Genomic DNA, 16,480 nt, shown 5'->3' with positions numbered 1-16,480 from the left:
CACCCCAAGTTAGTCTAGGCACTGTTTCGAATTAAAAAACTCCTTTTTATCCAGAATGCATGGAGATACTTAGAAAGTGCAAACACAATGTAAGCTGCTGTGTTAGATTTAAAAACTCTAAGTGCATCTGCATATTTGCGGAAACCCAGGTTCCTACATACAGGTATAATCCAGTGCTTCCGGGCTCTGCTGTACATGGGGCAGAAGAAAAGGATGTGACATTCATTCTCTAAATCCGTGCCGCAGCCTGGGCATTTGGAAACCCCGGAGCTAGACCACTTGTTTGTGAAGCATGCAAGGGGGAGGCAGCCAAACCTCCATTGGATGTATAACTTTCTGGCCAGTACAGGATAAATTACATTTAAATAATCCTCAAAGGAGTATACAGATTTAAACTCTAGAAATGAATTTACCATAGGACCAATGCGTGAGTTATGCAACCATGCACTAGTGCATCTAGCTCTATGTGACTGGGTGAGCTGTTTCCCTGAGATCTCACTGCAGGCAATCGCTGGCTGATGCCACAAATCCACAAGACCCATTAACGTTAATTCCTGTTTGACATAGGAGAGCCAGGGGATGTGCACAGCTTGGCTCAAATTTAATACTTCCTGCAGTTCAGTTCTATATTGTGTGAGTTCGGGGGTTAGCCATAATCTCCTCCAGAATCTAAGGGGTTTTATAGACAGTTCCTCCTGGATTGGGAGTAAGCCCAGATCAAGCCGAAGAGGAATAAGGGGGGTACTTTGTGGAAGCATTAGCAGCTGCCTCAAGAATCTATTCTCCGCTTTGGTTAATTCGGGACTCACAACGTACCCCCATAGTTCCCCCCCATACAGGGCCGCTGATCTTGCCCTGGATTTATAGATTTCTAAACCTGGGCTTATGGGCCTGTATGATGAGGCATTGTTCATTTTCAATATTCCACCCGCTGTTTGAGTCAATTTAAGCTGGGATTTTAGGAGATGAGGCACCCAGGAAAGGTTTTCGCTCAGCGTGACACCTAGGTATTGAAAGGTCTGCACTCTCTCAAGCGAAACTGTATCCAATATAGGAGGGGGTCTGGTGCGTCGTGGGGGATTAAAAATCATGAATTTGGTTTTGTCTACGTTGATTTGTAGACCATGATCAATACAAAATTCATGAAACCCAACCAATGTGCGCTGTATCCCCATGGGTGACTTAGCTAATAAAAGAGTATCGTCGGCAAACATTATTGCTGCGATTTTCTTACCTGCCAGCCTGGGTGCATCGTTGTTTGGTACTGCATCCAGGCGAGAAATCAACCCATTCACGTATAGGCAAAACAAGGTGGGGGCGAGGACACACCCTTGCCTAACTCCCTTGTCTACCGGGAACCTTGCGGACAAGACTCCTCCCCTCGCACACCTGACCTGTGCAAAATTTTGTGTATGCAATCTCACTAATATGTTCAACAGAGCATTAGGTATTCCCAGGTCCCGAAGAACAGCCCACAATTTCCCCCTAGGCACGGTGTCAAATGCTGAACGGAGATCAACGAACACCATATAGAGGCTGCCACCCTCTATAGTGACGGTCTTCCAGTATAGCATTGCTAGGCGGAATAGCTGATCCGTGGTGGATGTTTTACTCCTAAAGCCAGCCTGATAGGGTGACAAAATATCATTCTCATTGATCCACTCTTGCAGACGATCTAAAATAAGTCGCGCAAATATTTTTTGGGGGACATCAATGAGACTGATAGGTCTGTAATTTGCTGGGAGCAGAGGTGATCCCTTTTTGTAGATAGGTATAATCTCTGCTCCCAGCCACGACCCAGGAACTTCTGCGCCTCGCAGGATATTATTGAATAGAGCGCACAGATACGGTGCCCAAATCAGGGGCTGGTCCTTAAACATGTCACCTGGAAGTTTATCTAAACCTGGGGCTTTGCCCCACATCAGTTTTCCCAGGGCAAGGGTAATATCATCGTGGGTGAAGGCCAGAGTCTCAACCTCATCATCTCCAGGTATAAGGGGATGAAAATGCAGAACATCTAAGTCGGAGGATCCTGCATAGAGAGACTTAAAATGGGATTCCCAAACCCCTGGGTCTAGGTTTACTTCTATTGCATTGCGGGGTTCAGCAGTCCCATTATTTACGATTGCCCAGAATCTCCGCGATTCCTTACTAGTAAGTGCAGAGGCAAGATCGTGCCAGCGCTCCCAGTCCCAGGCAATTTTTGCCTGTTCCATTACTTCCTTGTAGGAGCGTCTGAGGGCCCGAATAGTTGAACTATCCGTACCATCCTTAATTGCATTTACCAGATTGGTTTTTGACTTCCTGCACTCAGCATTATACCAGGAGGAAGGGCGGGGCACCATAGGTTTATTGGAGGTTACAGCTGGATTAAAAATATCGGCTAACGTGTCCACCAGGTCCTGATGGAGAGTAAGCAAGTTCACAGAGGGAACAGAATGCTCTTCCGCGATCAGGATGTCCCTTGCCATGGTGAGGAAGGGGAGAATAGTTAAATATAATCTAGGGAGGGCATCCCTCTTATCTTGCAGTTTCGCCCATTTGACACGCCGCCTGTTATTGGATAAAACAAGGCCAGGGTCAGTTGGCAGTTCGGGTTGTCGCTTTGAAACAAGAGGAGATATCATCTTTAGCACCAGAGCGTTATGATCGCTATCAGTCCTGGACAGTACCTCCAGATCCACGATCTTTGGCCAAAGCCTGGTCTCGACCATGACATAGTCTAGATGAGATTCGTGATCTTTTTTATTGTGCGTACATCTAGACGGAATGTCCGAGGGTTTCCTGCCGTTGACCGCCCTAACTGAATTGTGAAGGGTAAGAGACATAATCTGTGTAGCTAGTGGGGACCACGCCTTAGCAGGAGCAGAGTTGCAGGGAGGAATTCCCCAGAACTCATCCTCTTCCAACAGGGCTCCCTCATACATCCCTGGTAGGGGCTCATAATGGCAGTTGAAATCACCTGCAATTATAAACTGGATTTCCCGATTCAAAGAGTCGAGAAAAGCTGAAAGTTCTCTGATGGTGTGAGATTCCCTAGCCAGTGCTATGGGGCGGGAGTAAACATTGATTAGGGCTAGTTTAAAAGAGGATTGCCATGTCAGTAAGACACATAGAATGTCAGCTGAATTGGTCTCAATTAATTCTGCTTTGCAACCCAGATGGATACCAACCCACGTAGACAGGCCGCCAGACGGCCTCCCAATGCCTCCCCAACGTGCCATGGTATTAAAGGCCACAAACCCCAGTCTGTGGGCTCCCTCCCTAGCCCAGGTCTCTTGAAATAGAATCACATCGTAGGTGTCTACAAAGGAGCCCCATTCAGGGCACTTGAGTTTGGTGCTTAGTCCCGCCACGTTCCAGGATGTTATGGTCATGTGCTGGACGTGGCTATTGGGTAGAGATAGAAAGACAGTCGAATGGGGTAAACTCTCCGATGGATTGGATTCAATGGGGTCCTCAGGAGCAATGGTGTCATTGGCTAAATTTTCTGTAGGGTGTTGCTCACTGAGACTGCAACCAATACTCTCTAGGGAGTGACCAGAGCTGATCCCTCCAGGGGGAGAAGGTGCCTCCCTACTACAGGGAAGCATATTGCCTTCATGAATTGACTCAATCTGGTGGGGAGCCTGAGTCCCGTCTAACGACCTAATCAGTCAGTCCACCTGATCTAACTGGCTATACCTGTTGTAAAGGGGGATAAAAGTGCGGGACAAGGTATGAGCTTCTCGCCTTGGTTGCCCGACACGCCCCCTTCGGGAATGGGGTACAAGGGACCATTCGGTTTCTTGGCTTATCGCAGATTGGCTAGGATAGAAGGAAGAAAGTGGGCATGTTGCGATTTTAGTTTCAAGGTGGGAGAATCCCCCCCTGCAAATGTACTCCACTGTTTTGGGGTCCCTAAAATTGACTAAGACACAGTCACCTTGTATAGTTTTGGGGGTATGCCCTATCCAGCCCACCCTTCTGACCATAATAATCTCACTGTTGACATGGGGGGGCAAAGGCCTGTGGGTACACAGCCATTGCATCGTCTTATTCTTTAGGGAGATGTAGTCTTCTGTGGTAGCTTCATTTATTTCTGGGACACCTGTGAGAACGACCACAAGGGGGCAAGATTCGGGAGGTAAATCAATCGACAGTATAGGCCCAGGTACCTCTCCCAGATCTCCCCTTCTTGACGAACTTCCACTGACACTGCCTTTTGCCACCAGAGCAGATGCTGGAATAATAGGAGCAGGTAGTTGGGTGTTAATGGCCCTGTCTTCAGTTTGGAGGGGTGCTGGGTTAACAATATGGGCAGAAGCTGCCAGATCTGTTGTAGGGTGGTTAGACAGTTGCTGAGTGTTTGGATTATTTAAGGGTGCAGCTGGGGTTATCCCATCCGGCCTGTTGTTGTGGTTGCATTTGCAGGAGCATTGCAATTGTGTGTTATTATGGACGTTTCCTTGTGCTCCATTGATAAGAATCTCAAGCTGTGCCAGGTGAGTTGTTATCCTATCTAACCTGATAAGAATGGGATCGAGTAGGGTGTGCAACAATGAGTTAAGTTGCAGCAGTGTTACAACCCCTTCAGTTTGTAGCGGGATGTTGGATGGAGCGCTTGCATCGACCATAACAGTGGGGGCAACTAGGTGCGGGGTGCATGACTCAAGATCTTCACTTAACCTGATAGAAACTTCAGTGGTTAGATTATCCCGGCGCTTTGAGGTTTTCTTACCCCCGGGATGAGTTCTCTTCCCACTAGGAGCTTTAGATTTATTCTTCGAGGGCACTATCAGAGTTTTATCCTTCTTGTTGCGCAGGATAGGGCCTGAGCACGGCGGTGGAGGGGATCTAGTTTTCGGTGATGTTATTAGTTCATCGCAACTCATGGTGTCACTTTGTGGAGTGTCATCTATAAATCGGGTCAGTGGGAGTACAGATGATTTGGCGCCTGTACAGTTAGGAGTACCCTCAATGGCTCGGGGAGTACAAACAGAGGCTAAAGGACCCAGAGAAGAGCGTCTGGCCTGAGCAAGTTCTTGCGAAACCCTACGTTCCATAAGAACTATGCCCTGGTCTATCACTGAGTTAGCTCTGATGATGAAATTATCTAAGGTGCCCGTAAGGTTATCATTGCGAGCAGGAATCCTGCCCGTTTTGGAGGCCATTGCGCTAAGCTCAGAATATGGGGGAAACAATTGCGTTGGAACGTTAGAGCACCCGCAACTATGTCAAGCAATGCCTAACACCCACTGTGCCCGCTGAACTCTATCAACCCACAAGCGATGCAACAGTATGAATGTAAAGCCCAGTTCAAACCTGCACCCAAGTCCGTGGATGAAAGGGATGTGGCCCGGTCCGGACTCTTGCGGGCTCGAACGGGCTACAACGGGCCCGCCCTTGCCTGCGGAAGGACTAAGCCGGGAATAAATAATGATGAAGGGGGAGGGGCTATAGGAAGAGGAGCAGGTGAGCCGAGTTAGCGGAGCGCAATGCTCCAAGGTCCTCGCAGTCCCGTCTTCTAGGCAATCCAAGGCCCCCACAAGCAGCGTAGCGTCCTGGGCACAGGGAGCGTGAAAGAAACCCAACCTGCAACACACCAGCCAAGGTTTTAAATGTTGATGAGGAGGCCTGCGAGCGGCCCCCGCGCAGCGGGGGCCGCGAGGCGTGGCGTGGGTGGAGAGGCCAGCGGGAAGAGGAGCAGATGAGCCGAGTTAGCGGAGCGCAATGCTCCAAGGTCCTCGCAGTCCCGTCTTCTAGGCAATCCAAGGCCCCCACAAGCAGCGTAGCGTCCTGGGCACAGGGAGCGTGAAAGAAACCCAACCTGCAACACACCAGCCAAGGTTTTAAATGTTGATGAGGAGGCCTGCGAGCGGCTCCCGCGCAGCGGGGGCCGCGAGGCGTGGCGTGGGTGGAGAGGCCAGCGGGAAGAGGAGCAGATGAGCCGAGTTAGCGGAGCGCAATGCTCCAAGGTCCTCGCAGTCCCGTCTTCTAGGCAATCCAAGGCCCCCACAAGCAGCGTAACGTCCTGGGCACAGGGAGCGTGAAGAAAACCCCTATATAATTACTGCATGCACATATACGTATCTAATGCACTAATCTGGAAACAAATTGTTAACATTTGATTGAACTTATAAGTTTTGGAGAGACCTAGGCCAAACCTTTCCATCCAGTGTGACTAATATAATGTATTTCTAGTTAATTGACATTTAAAATATTTGTGCTATTCTAATAGTGTTCATATTCATGTTATTGTTTTACTGATATCTGCACCAAGAAAGTTGCTTCTTGCAAATTCGCTCAATAATAGACAATTGATAGCACTCCCTGAGATTTCATGCTGTATGCAAATCGGGGGGGGAGGGGGGACACACACATTTTCTTTCTGCCCAGGGGGTCCAAACGTTTTAGGACCAGCCCTGTTCCACCTTCTGGATACTGTATATTCCTTTTCTGGATATTCTTTTCTACATGTGTTTGGATATTTTCAGTGTTTATTCCTTTGGCAAGGGGCCTCGCTAATATATTTAAAAGAGATTTCTTTGAGCCAGATAGTTTAAGATTTCCCCAGAAACATTCAATAAGTTGTTTCCTAATGTTGCGGCCTGGATATGACACTGCACAAATAATAAGTTAAACTGATCAAGTTCCATGCCACCCACATAGACACCACCCTTCGGAAAAATGCAAAGAATAAATGTTAAAAAACAGAGAACACCACCATTTTTCACACAAAAGCTTCTCTTCTGTGCCACTTAAACCTGTCGTTGACACGTGAACTGGGTTTTACTTTGGAAACAAGGGAGCCATGGCAAGAGATTATTAAAAAAGAATGATGCTCACATAAATGTTAAACAGTTATAGAAACTATTTTACTTTGTGATGATTTTTTGTGAAACTCTTCCAAGCACTTCTAGAGCCATCAGAATCAGTATCTCATATACGCCATCTCATTTTATAAGATTTGATTCTATAATTCGTCAAGATTGCGCATATAAAACAATAGAAGATATTTGGCTTAAGCAGAAATATATTTCATCTGAGCTGCAGTTACATCGGTCCTGCAAGCTCATGGCTTACTGTGTTCATTTTCAGTTTTGTACAGTTGTAGTGCTTAAACACTTTGATTCATATAGGTAAGGCTTCTGTTGGGGTTCACAGCCAATACACACGAACGCTGGTCCTTCTTCTATTTTCATGGCTGCATGTGCAAGTTCAAATGGTCTGCAGCAAACTGTAATACTGTGACACAGTTTCGTATACTCTTACGAAAATCACTACATTTCCTAAAAGTCCCATCTTCGCAGAGGCAGTCCCTTTTCTAAGACCTGAACCAGGACATGTTTTAAGATATTTTCTACTTTCCTTTTTGCATCTTACTTTTTTTTTTTAAATCTTTATTTGTGGTTTTACATTAATTGTCCACAACACGTAGGATGACAATTTGTACATATCGCCATTATAGAAAAAGATGAACACTGAGACAGATTATGTGGATAGAGAGACTGTTTGGCCTCAGACTGTGCTTGAGCATGGTAGGGCAGGGAGGGTGAACGGAGCGGGTCAGATCTATGCGTGTTGTGTGTCTGTCAGACCCTCCAGCATTTCGCGATTTTGTGATTCACGAAAAAATCGCGAAATCGGCTGACTAGCGCGATGGCTGCAATATTTACTTTTATCACCGCGATATTTGCCAAAAAGTGTCTGCAAAACAAACAATGTCCATTAATTGGCTGTGCGCGCACACGTCACTACGTGCCGCCGTCCAGCCGTCCAATACCTTCTTCCTACTGGCCAAGGGGGGATCCAGGGGGAGCTGGACACGAGTCGGTCTCCCCCTGGGTTGGTCCGTACAATGAATCCGCCAACCAGGTGTGAGGAGGGCTAATTGGGAAAGTCCGTGGGCGCGCGGGGAAGATTATTTATAGAGGTCTGGCGGGGCGGGAAAATCACTGTGCCTGAGGGCGGCGGGATTTGCGGAATTTAGTTTGTCTCCTTAAAAATTTAACCCGGTGTCTCTCACTTTGCGAGGGCCTCTCCTCCATGATGTCCATGATGTCTGATAATGCGGAGGTCAGGGACGCCATTCGAGTACTCTGCGCAGCTGGCAGAGATGATTTTATTGAAGCCTGGGGTTCGCGGTGAGGCCTGGGTGGGGCTCGCTCGCACGAAGAGGAAGGCGGCGCATGGGGTTTCCGACGCAGGGTCTGCCTGTCTATCCCCTCATCCTGCTGACAGTGAGGAGTATGCTGGAGAACAGTTGCTGGTTCCAGCACAGGTCGGTGCCAATGTGCATGAGGAGACTCTTGTTCCCCCCACTTCGCAGCATGCTACCGGCCAGGTATGTGCTGATGCTCGGGATTCTGTGCACGCCCAGCGTTCTGTCGTGGGCAGGAGGAGGGGGCGGTCCGTGGGAGCGGCTGGGAGACTGAGGGGAAGTGCCCCGGGCAGGCTTGCTGCTGTGGATAGGAAAAGCCTTAGGGGGAGAAGGGCTAAGAGTGCTGCGGCTGTGCCTGTTAAGAGTGGCCAGTTGAAGGAGCTGGTTCCCCTTTCTGTTGGGCTGTCTACCGAATGCTTGTTGCCTGGAGGTGCCAATTTAATTAATGTGCAGGGCCAGACTTATTTACTGAGCCCTGCCTCGTCCTTTCCATGTTTTTATTCCCCAGCATTGCCTTGTGATGCTTTTTCTGCGGGGAGCAGTGGGGGGTTTGGTACCCGGTGGAGTCTGCTCATCCCAAAGAGGGTTTTTATTGAGGCAGGCCACCAGTAGTAGGGACGTATTGCTGCAGCCTGGGATGCAGGACTGTGTTGAGTCCTTACATTTGCCTACCTGGTCTAGACAAGGAGGTCGCGCAGGCGCCTCGTTTTCTAAGGATGTGGCCACATGTCAGGATGCAGGGCATTTAGCCAGCCCTACGATTAGGGTGAGCCAATAGTGTTTGAGCTTGGGAGGGAAGATTCAGAAGGTTGTCCCTGAGCCAGGTGCAGGTCAGTGGGTATGGGTGGATAGTGGTGCCACTAAAAGAGTGGATAATAGCGCTAGGTCTGTGGGCATGGAGGGCGCGACCGGCTTATCAGGAGCAGTCAGGTCTGAGCGGCTTGCAGAGTAAAGGGCCAGCTCCCTTAATGAGGAAAGCGTCAGGCAAACAATTTTGGCGGACAGAGCACGATGCGGCTCTGGCAGGTTTGATAGTGGAGAAGGGGAGATCTGGAGCAGATTTTCCTACTACTTTAGACAAAACAAAGAATATGAAAAAGTTCCATTGGAGATTTTATGATGGAGGGGTTGGTGATGGGGAGCTGCCGGGAGGGAGCGGAGACGGGTTGGGCGGCTGTGATAAGCATTTGGTCCTTGATGCCGACAGTGATGACCTCGAAGAGGGTGAACTGAGAGAAGGGGATTGGGGGGACAGTGGGGTGAAGTATATGAATACTGTTGGGGGAAAGAGAGGTTTATTGGGTCAAACCAGTGTTCTTAGTCTTTTGCAGAAGTCAAGTGCGGACCGAGCAATTGTACGGGAACCTGCAATCGTCAGTCAGCAACAGGATGACTCTCAAGATTTTCACAAACGAGCATCTCAATTACCCAAAGGTAAGGTGGAGTGGTGGACAGCTTGGCAGCAAGGGGGACAAACACAAAAATCGACCAGATCTACTGGAGTTGGAGGGAGGCGGTTTTGGGCACGGATATTCCTGGGGATGGGCATCAGGGACCTTTACAAGAGGTATTGGCGGGGAATGGTGCTAAAGGTGTTAAGGAGGTCAAGGATGTTACAAAAGATGACCAATAAGTGATAGAGGAAGATAAAAATATTCATAAGAAACTTCCCTATATGGGGATCGATATGCCTTTAGGTTCTCATTTATCTGACAAGACCAAAAGCAGAATTTGGAGACATGAATTTGTCAATGTTTTTAAGCTTTTACATCGGGATATTCAGGCCAAAGAAGGCTCAAAGGAGGAGGATTGGGAATTGGCCAGGAGTCCTAGGGTCCCCAAAACAATTGAGAACTGGACATCTGTTTTTCTTACTTATGCTAGCATCTACTGCGAGAAACATCAGGATACAGCGGTAACTATGTTCAAATACATGGATATAATACGGAAAACTCAAAGTTATTTTGGCGGTTACGCTTGGTTGTCATATGATGAGGAATTTAGAGCCAGAATGAGCGTTTTTAATGACAGGCCATGGGGTGATGTGGATTCAGAGTTGAGGTTACAGTGAATGGCATCTTCTCAGCCACCAGCTACCACCCATACTGCGAGTGGTCTACCGGTATCTTATCGGCCTTTTCAGTACCGTCCCGCCCAGGCTGGAGCGGGGTTTAGTGGGAGGGGTCAATCGACTGTTTCCGGAGCCTGCTGGAACTTCAACAGAGGTTTTTGCAATAGACAATTCTGTAGGTACAAAAATGAGTGCTCTCATTGTGGAGGCAAACACCCCCTCACACAATGTTTCGCAGGCCAGAGGTTTGGTGATCAAGGAAAGGGGCAGAGGGGAAGAGGTCACGCATTTCAATTTGTGCCAAAGGGCTCATACTCCAATTAGGCTGGAGATTTTAGTCAACTGGCTGGGGTAATATCCCGACACCGAGGCAGCATCCAGATTATTCTGGGGTTTCAAAGACGGGTTTAAGATAGGTTACCAGGGTCCTCGACAGAGCAGGCGGTCTGATCATTTAAAATCAGCTAAGGAGTTTCCACAGGTTGTTCAGCAGAAGTTACGGTCTGAAAAAGAGGCAGGGAGAGTTGCTGGTCCTTTTGTTCATTGCCCAATGGAAAATTTGATTGTTTCACCTCTGGGGGTGGTGCCTAAGAAGAAAGCTGGGGAGTTCTGTTTAATACACCACCTTTCGTGGCCAGAGGGCTCGTCAGTTAATGACTTAATCTCACAAGTGGATTCTAGTGTTATATGCCTCAGTGGATGATGCGCTGAGGTTGGTCAGGTCAGCTGGGAGAGCTGCAAAGTTGGCTAAAAGTGATATACAGTCCGCTTTTCGGCTCTTACCCATTCACCCTTCTGACTTTGAACTTTTAGGTATGCACTTCCAGGGAGCATTCTATGTTGATAAAGTTCTTCCAATGGGGTGTTCCGTATCGTGTGCTCTATTTGAAACCTTGAGCACTTTCTTGCAGTGGCGTTTTACATACGATAGTGGACATGAACTCGTTTGTCATTACCTGGATGACTTTATGTTTATTGGTGCAAAGAATACAGGACAATGTCAAAATGCTTTGCACAATTTCTAGATTATGGCCCAGGAGCGTGGCGTGCTGTTGGGCACCTGACAAAACTGAAGGTTCCAGTACAAAGTTGACTTTTTGGGGAATTGAAATCGACACTGTGGAGATGGTAACTAGGTTACCTGCAGAGAAAGTGCAGGAGATCTCAGCCTTTTTGTTATCTGTGATTGAAGAACGTAAACTGGAGCTCAGGAAGGTGCAGAAATTGTTGGGTTATCTGAACCTTGCGTGTAGGGTGGTCAGGGCTGGTAGAACCTTCTGTAGGAGGCTGGGAATGTCCATGTCAGGGGCCTATCTTCCTCACCACAGAGTGCGTATTTCAGCAGCCACTAGGGCCGATCTGTACATCTGGTTGACTTTTCTAGCAGACTTTAATGGTGTAACTTTGTTTTTTGCGGATGAAGATATGATTTGGCAAATGCAGATTTACTCGGATGCGTCTGGTGCAAAAGGTGTTGGCATATTCTGGGAGGGGCGTTGGTGTGCGGAAAGCTGGCCGGTGCATTGGCTGAAGCAGGGTCGCAGTATGCCTTTCTGGAGTTCTTTCCTCTGCTCGTGGCATTGTGTGTATGAGGTGAAGAATTCCAGAATAGACCAGTCCTTTTCAATGTGGACAATTTAGCTGTGGTCGAGTTGATCAATAAGCAAAAGTCCAAGGATTTGAAAGTCTTGAGGTTGTTACGTGCATTTATGCTCAGATGTCTACAACTTAACATGTTTTTCAAGCAAGACATATCCCAGGAGTCAATAATTGTAGAGCAGATGCTCTGTCTTGTTTTCAGTGGACGAAATTTCGCAGTCTGGCTCCTGGGGCAGAACCCAACAAGACTCAGATCCCACAGTGTGTCTGGGCATGGTGGGAATGAGGATTGTTGAACTGGTAGAGAAATCAGTTGCGGCCTCTACGAGACAAAGCTATCTGCAGGCGTGGACCGAGTTAATAAGTTATGGTAACACGTTTGCTAAGAATGGGAGGATGGTCAATGATGAACAGTTTTTTTAGGTTTTGTGTTACACTTGATAGATAGAGGTTTTTCTCACACTACCATTTCTGGCAAATTGGCAGGAATTTCTTTTTATGGCCAGTTATGTTGGGGGAGGGATCCGGTGGGAGGAGTGTTAGTAAAAAGAGGTTTAAGTAGGGAACAGGCTGGTACCAAGCTGTTATGTCAGCCAGTGACATTTGATTTGTTACAAAGGATGTTGCTGCAGTTGCCTTTTTGCTGTTATGATGAGTTTGAGTGGTGTAAGTTTAGATTATGCTTTTTATGGTTGTTCTTTGGGGCATTTAGAGCATCTGAGTTACTCGGTTTACGTAACAAGGCAGGCATACGCAGTGATTATGTTTTTATGGATCAACAAAGGTTGCGGATTTGGTTGAGGGCTTCCAAGACGGATCAATTGGGCAGGGGAAAATGGGTTTTCTTAAACAGGAGTGGGGTGGAGGTTTGCTGTCCTGTGGGGGAATGGGAGGTTTTCCAAGTCTCTAGATTTTTCTCACCAGGGGAAATTGTTTGCCACGCACAGGGGCGGCCGATTTCTATTGCCTATCTTTTAGCAGTAATGAGGAAGGTGCTTATTAAGTTGGGTGAGAATCCTTTGCGATTTGGCACACACTCCTTCCGTATTGGGGCAGCAACGGAGGCTGCGAGATTGGGTTGGTCCTGGTCAGACATACGTCGGATCGGGAGATGGAAGTCCAAATGTTGTGAAAAATATGTTAGGAAATACTTTCAGTGCATCAATTTGTTCTCTTGTTAATGTTGTTTTTTTCTACCTAGGTCATGTTCAAGGGATTATATGTGAGAAAAAGACAACTTGGATAGTGGGACACTCCTTCGTAAAGTGGGCTGCTGTTTATGCTGAGCAACAGATTTGTGGCAGATCACTCGGACTTACAAGTGTTAGTCATGAGGTGGTATGGAAAGGAAAAAGGGGAATGGGGGGGTTTGTTTCCCACGTTATTTATGATATGTTCTAGGGGGGGCCCTCCTGATTTGCTTATCATTCACCTAGGCGAAAATGATCTGGTTAACTTATCTGGCCTGACTCTAATAAAGCAAATGAAACTGGATTTGGTCGTTATCAGGAATAACTGGGGGGGGTACCATGGTGATTTGGACTGAATTCATAACGAGGTTGCATTAGAGAGGAGCATTGGAGAAGGTGAGACGTAAGCTTAATAGAGCCATGAGAGTTTTCTGTGGGGACATCGGAATCACAGTTTTATCTCACGGTAATATAAAAAGTACTGAGGGGCATCTTTTTCGTGAGGATGGGGTGCATTTGTCCCAGATGGGGCAAGCATATTACTTACTGGAATTGAGGGATTTGATCCCACAAATATGGAAGGAAAATATATGGTGCTCCAGCAGATTGTCATGACTTTTCTCCTTGGTGGGGGTAAGGGACAGGTAAACTCTCTGGTTTTCCTGGATGGCGGATCTTTTCAGGGGGGTGGGCAGTCTTGAGCGGGCTTGGCCATCCTCCAAGTGGGGAGGTGGGGTATACAGATTACGGGGAAAGGAAAAGAAAATGATGGGTATCTCTCAACATGAGTCAGTTCTTCTGGGGTTGCCTGGGTCAACATTTTGGGCGTTATGTTTTTGAAGATATGTAAAGCTGATTTTGGGGATTGCTTTATCATCTATCTGTAAGATGTGTTTTGAGAAATATAATAAGCACCTGTCTTAATAAAGTGGCCATTTTTGCTATTAAGAAGTTGTGGATCGTGAGTTATTGTGCGAGATCCACTCCTTACCTTCCTTCTCAGGGCCACAGCGGCCGCAAATGAGAAATTAAGTTCAGGGAATGCAAGACACCTGGTCCCCCGAATGAATTAAGTTTTTGTAGGCTCACTTTGCCACTGGATTCAAGCAAGCCTTGCTGAAGACGGCTGAAATGCCAGAAAATGGTCCTAGAAAGCTTGTTTTCGGTCCAGGGAAGGCATGGCTTGGCAGTTCGGGCTGGACTGTTCCCATGAGGCACAGGGTCAGATTGATTTGCATATGGCCATGTCTGAACTGGGGTGGCAGAGTGGGCTAAACAACGGTGATGGATCAAACCCAGATCTGTTGACTGGGTGTGAGTGTTTGATTGGTTCTGATGCTCCGTCCATCACCACCCCCTTTTGTACCGGATTAAGTTTCCAGCCATGGCTTCAGGCACTAAATCAGAAATCTCTCACTTTTAAAAGCAATAACGTGGGAGCTCTAAAACATGTACTTAGCCGTTTTATCTGCTGTAGTAAGAGTTGGCGCGCGGCAGTGTCTCTCCTCCAATGTTAAAATAAGTTATGTTTTTAACACGTAAAACAAACTTCCGAGGTCATCATGTCACTGAGTATCCTTTCATGGATTGTGAAACCACAGTTGGCTAAAGAGGTAGGCGAGAGAAGCAGAAAAGTCTCCATCCTCTTTGTCCTGGATCAAAATACAATATCTTTAAAACATTTGAAGAATATACTTGTTTCCCCTTCAACCTAGGATGATACACCTGCCACTGACTGTAGTTCTCAGTTATACTACATAAATATAACACCTTCAGTTATATGTTTTTCCAGATTTACCAGTGCTGGGTCAGTTATTCATTTTTAGGTCTCGCCTAGCGACGCAGTGCATGCGCTGCTCGCTCCTGGCGAGATCTCTTGTCGTCGCTTTGGCTTCCGAAGCGAGGGTGGAAGCTCCACCCACGCTTCTTACTGGCTCGCCTGCCAAATCCGTGCTTTCTATTGGGAGGGAAGCATGTTTGGTTCCCTCCCTGACTTCCTTTGGCATGCCTGCCCCGGACACAGCATATGCACGCGCCCGGACAGGCGATGTGCACGTACGGCTTGCGGTGTTTCAACACAGCGCATGCATGGCGCGCTTTCACTTTCCCTCCCTCACTCGGACAGGATATGTGCACGCTCAAAGCTGGGCAGTCTCATTCACTCCACGCTGGCAAATCACGCGTTTGATCAAGCTAGGGGTCACGCAGACCAGACACATACAGGGAACTCATTCTCTAAAACTAAAGACGCGCAAGACACCAGAGCATCTAGTTCATCTTGATACACCGCGGGTAGACGAACGCGGGATTAAAGCCTCGCTCTCATAATCATGTTAGATGTATACAAGGTGCCGTAGAGTGTATCGTTCTGATTCGGACACCCAAGTGTATCATTCTCACAGACATGTACACAGAGAGCCCGCTGGAGTATCATTGCCACAAACCGCATGGACACGCACCCAGAGGAGCCGGGTGAGCGAAGGGAAGGCGCTGACCCACCTACCCGACTTGGAGTGTCAGAAGCCATGCAAGGCAGAAACACACTGGGTCAAAGGTTACACAGTAGGATGAGTATGTCACAATAATTTCCACCGAGTACTTGTTTTTTAAATGTATTTAGTTTGACGGTCTCTTCTTTGAGATACTTTCAGTTAAGTGCTCCAGATAAAATGTTGTTTTGTAGATGTTTAGGATTGCGTAGGAAGATAACTTCATTTCTTTTGTTTACCATTTTCAGCTTTTTCCATCTTTGTAACAAAAGTCAAGCCGCACTTTCAGCACATATTTCTGTGCTTAAAAACGTTCCTACTTTCCCCACCTAACTAATTAGTTATTCAATATCGGCTCGTTGTGCTGGTATTTTGTTTCTCAGTATGCTATTCACCTGATTGGCATAAGTGTGAAACACTTTTATGTACCCATTTGTTGACTTTACTAATTTTGTACAAATAATAAATGGCTTTATGGATAATGTGCCTGCCAAAAGCATAGGGGTGTGTGTACACACAGTTTCCACAGGTGTGGTTCTAGTTTGTTGATATGGCTAATAAGTGTCTCCGTTGCCAGTCATCCTTTATTGGGTAGTTTTGCTTATGCCAGAATATGCTGTTTGGGGCTAGGCAAGTGGTTAGCCAATGCATTCTTGAAATTTTTGTCTTATATTTAGCGTGACTTGTGATTTCATCTGAAATGCATGAAACCAAAAGGCTGCATCATTGTGAGATTGTGCCGAGAGACTAGTTGGATTTGCAGTTTACTGAGTTTTGGAGTGGCGCAGGTTTACACTTTCTCTGTATATTTTAGAAACAGTTTTATTGGTGGCATAGTAAAGTCAAACAACCTTGTACAACAACAGGACTGCATTTTTAACCATCTTAACATTCGACCATAATCCCACAGGGTACATACAACCAGTAGTGTCAGTTGGTCATAGTAAAGTAATTGGCCTTATAACCTTAAGAGAGCGAAATATTAAGC

General features: G+C 47.0%; 2 protein-coding genes across 3 annotated transcripts in view; one reads left to right on the top strand and one right to left on the bottom strand.

Annotated features, from left to right (window-relative positions):
* Window positions 1-16,480, bottom strand: part of C3_2H2orf80 (chromosome 3_2 C2orf80 homolog) — a 330,996-nt gene that overhangs the window by 207,543 nt on the left and 106,973 nt on the right. The window lies entirely within an intron of this gene.
* On the top strand, window positions 7,773-13,949 carry LOC146858073 (uncharacterized). 2 transcript variants are annotated; one of them, XR_014979984.1, is made up of 3 exons: window positions 7,773-8,326; window positions 9,465-9,577; window positions 13,015-13,949. XR_014979984.1 is itself a non-coding variant. In XM_085648843.1 (3 exons), exons 1-3 carry the CDS (start codon window positions 8,051-8,053, stop codon window positions 13,212-13,214), a joined length of 579 nt encoding a protein of 192 aa, XP_085504969.1. In that variant the 5' UTR covers window positions 7,782-8,050; the 3' UTR covers window positions 13,215-13,943. The 2 variants fall into 2 exon arrangements, 1 of the variants encoding a protein (XP_085504969.1); XM_085648843.1 differs by having other exon boundaries at window positions 7,782-8,326; window positions 9,475-9,577; window positions 13,015-13,943.

The sequence above is a fragment of the Triturus cristatus genome, chromosome 3_2 (genome assembly GCF_964204655.1).
Source record: "Triturus cristatus chromosome 3_2, aTriCri1.1, whole genome shotgun sequence".
Classification (NCBI taxonomy): Eukaryota; Metazoa; Chordata; class Amphibia; order Caudata; family Salamandridae; genus Triturus; species Triturus cristatus.
The sequence above is the reverse complement of the archived record's forward strand: the minus strand, read 5'-3'. Positions and strand labels throughout refer to the sequence as shown.

Coding starts and splice junctions, on each gene's coding strand:
- LOC146858073 (XM_085648843.1), top strand. CDS start 8,051: ATGCGGAGGTCAGGGACGCCATTCGAGTACTCTGCGCAGCTGGCAGAG. Junction 8,327..9,474: donor CGCAGCATGCTACCGGCCAG/GTATGTGCTGAT, acceptor AGTCTTTTGCAG/AAGTCAAGTGCGGACCGAGC. Junction 9,578..13,014: donor AGCATCTCAATTACCCAAAG/GTAAGGTGGAGT, acceptor TTTTCTACCTAG/GTCATGTTCAAGGGATTATA.